At 37.2% G+C, this 2,476-nt stretch overlaps 1 protein-coding gene across 1 annotated transcript; it reads right to left on the reverse strand.

The window, feature by feature from the left end:
- Positions 1-14: 14 nt before the first annotated feature.
- Positions 15-2,470, reverse strand: LOC124890454 (dehydrogenase/reductase SDR family member FEY-like). The gene is made up of 3 exons (XM_047402297.1): positions 2,444-2,470; positions 2,156-2,273; positions 15-914 (listed from the first exon to the last, which is right to left on the reverse strand). The coding sequence occupies exons 2-3, from the start codon at positions 2,268-2,270 to the stop codon at positions 655-657; spliced, it is 375 nt and encodes a 124-aa protein (XP_047258253.1). The 5' UTR covers positions 2,271-2,273; positions 2,444-2,470; the 3' UTR covers positions 15-654.
- Positions 2,471-2,476: the final 6 nt, after the last annotated feature.

The following is a 2,476-nucleotide window of genomic DNA, read 5'->3' on the forward strand; positions in this document are numbered from 1 at the left end:
AAATGGGATGCGTAAATCAAACAATAATTGACGCCCCAAAGAAATTGTCCAAAAGGAAAAGTTCAAGCCCACAAACTTTCAGGGTATCCCACAGTTATTGAAACTTCAAGTCAAAATTACTCTTAATCTACCTACTCATGCCATTATGCAGCGAAGGCCAGCAAGTCCTAATAGTATAAAGGACAGTCCAGTGCACAAAAACTCCCGCTATATGTGGGGTCCAGGAAAGGGCTAGTCTATCATACGCAGTCTTACCTTGTATGGCTATTTCCACGGCTTGAATCCACGACCTCCTGGTCACATGGCAGCAACTTTACGAGTTACTCCAAGGTTCCCCTTCTAAGTCCTAATAGTATGTAATCTTTTTTTCCTTATATATTATTAACACGTACACCATGAATCTTAAAGGACAAAGATGTAGGACAGGCAACTTCAATTTCCCAAGCAGTAAAGTACCTTTTCTGCCCGGGCTGTTCATGAGAAAAGCAAAGGCTTCCAAAAGGAAAGGGCTGAAATAATGAATTCTATGCTGAACCACCCCCATATTTCTGTATATCATTGCTTCGACCAAGCTTATGGTTTATACTATTTCAAATTAATGCATACTAGATAAAACGTTTTCACCAATGCCGATAGTTCAGTTTGCAACTTATTTTAAAGTATCCATATCATGGAACAACAGGGATCATTTAAAGCAGTAACTGAGTGCCAAAAGTGGGAAAAACAACTGAGTATATAACATATCCATCTGTAGTAGGGGCATATTGCTAGACTTACAGTAGAGTTCACATTAACAATTCGGCTTGGAGAACCTCTAATAAGTGATGGTAAAAGCAATATGGAAAGCATAGCCGGAGCTAGATGATTCACTTGCATGTGTTCTTCATACCCATCTTTTGAAAACTTCTGTGGTTCTGTAGAAAACAACACGATTCATTAGCTTAAGTTAGACAGCACAGAAGCGAAGTCTCACAAGTTTCCAGATTAAAGAATGTGCACTCGCTCAGCTATCAATCATTCCGATTCAATCTAAAGGAGAAAACGGGTAAAAAGTAGTACCAATATTTCTATTGCACACACCATGAATTGTGCCTGTGTAAACTGCTAAATGCACCCACACTAGCCCAGCATTAGTGCAATAGCAAAGGAAAACATGATGATGCAAGCCAAAGTGGAAAAAGCACCCACACTATAAATCATGCTTGAACTGAACGCATAAGATGTAAGCATGAGTAGGTGATTATCCAGTTAAAGACCCATATGTTGCTGTTACAGGCTCTTCCACTTCAGAATCAGACATGAGATATCCTTCATTTTATCCATATCAAGCAAGTAACTAAGTAAATATAATTTCTCACACTGAATCTCTCTATAATATTCCATCCAAAGACTAGAACTAAAAAGAAACCTTCTTGAAGTTCTTCCTTTTGATCAAGTAATTTTATAAGAAAGGGCATACAAGAACAATACCAAAAAGTAGAAATCTTAAAACTTTGCAGAAGTTCGTATTTGACATAAATCATAAATCATCTTTCACATTTACCAGGTAGCCCCAGTGAATTCCATAATGACCTGTCTGAAGTTGGTGATTGACCATTTAAGATTCAAGCACTACTGAATTCCATAATTTACGACCTGTCTGAAGCTGGTGATAGACCATTTAAGATTCATTATCATCTCAAGTCTCAACTCTGGAAATATTCTACAACCATGTAGAATGAAAATCAATCACTGATGTGCTTGGTGTTGCATGCATCTGACATATACGCTAACCCTTCTCTTAAAGGATTTGAAATATACACTAACTTATCACATTTAAAGATTTAATGCCTTGATTTTCAGAGGCTTAGTTACATGTAAACAGATGTTTCTATAAAGCTCCACATATACCAAACACTTCAAAACTAAGGAGACAAACAGAAAACTTGACCACATGATGAAAACACTAAAAGATGCAACACAATGCCATTTGACAGATTAAAATTGGATATCAAGTAAGAAACGGCAGGCTTTTATTTTTCATCTTTAAGTACGAAAGGCTTTATTATGTAGCTGAAACCTTTTGTCTTGAGGTATCACAGCTAAAATATCGCACAAAAAGAGTGGACATTTTGGTTAATACCAATTAACATGAAGAATCTAATTCCATACTAACCTCCAATCGAAAATATGCCAGCATTATTGATGAGAACGTGTAATGGTGCCATGCGGGCATTCCATGCCTCTGCGAATTGTGCAACAGAATCCAAAGAGAGAAGATCAAGCTCCATGACCTTGCAACAAATGTGAACCATTTAGGACAATATTCTCATGACAATGAACGAGATTTATTAATACCAACTTAAAAATATTCTTGGAACTTGAACACTTATAATAAACTAGCATACAGCAGTACTACTTCCTAGCCATTCTTGATACTGCTCTGAAAGGAAAGACAACATACCTCAATGTTGAGTGGAAGGCCCTTGCCAGACCA

Source organism: Capsicum annuum, unplaced genomic scaffold, assembly GCF_002878395.1.
Source record: "Capsicum annuum cultivar UCD-10X-F1 unplaced genomic scaffold, UCD10Xv1.1 ctg17830, whole genome shotgun sequence".
Taxonomy (NCBI): Eukaryota; Viridiplantae; Streptophyta; class Magnoliopsida; order Solanales; family Solanaceae; genus Capsicum; species Capsicum annuum.

Coding starts and splice junctions, on each gene's coding strand:
- LOC124890454 (XM_047402297.1), bottom strand. CDS start 2,270: ATGGAGCTTGATCTTCTCTCTTTGGATTCTGTTGCACAATTCGCAGAG. Junction 915..2,155: donor TGGCATATTTTCGATTGGAG/GTTAGTATGGAA, acceptor TGTTTTCTACAG/AACCACAGAAGTTTTCAAAA.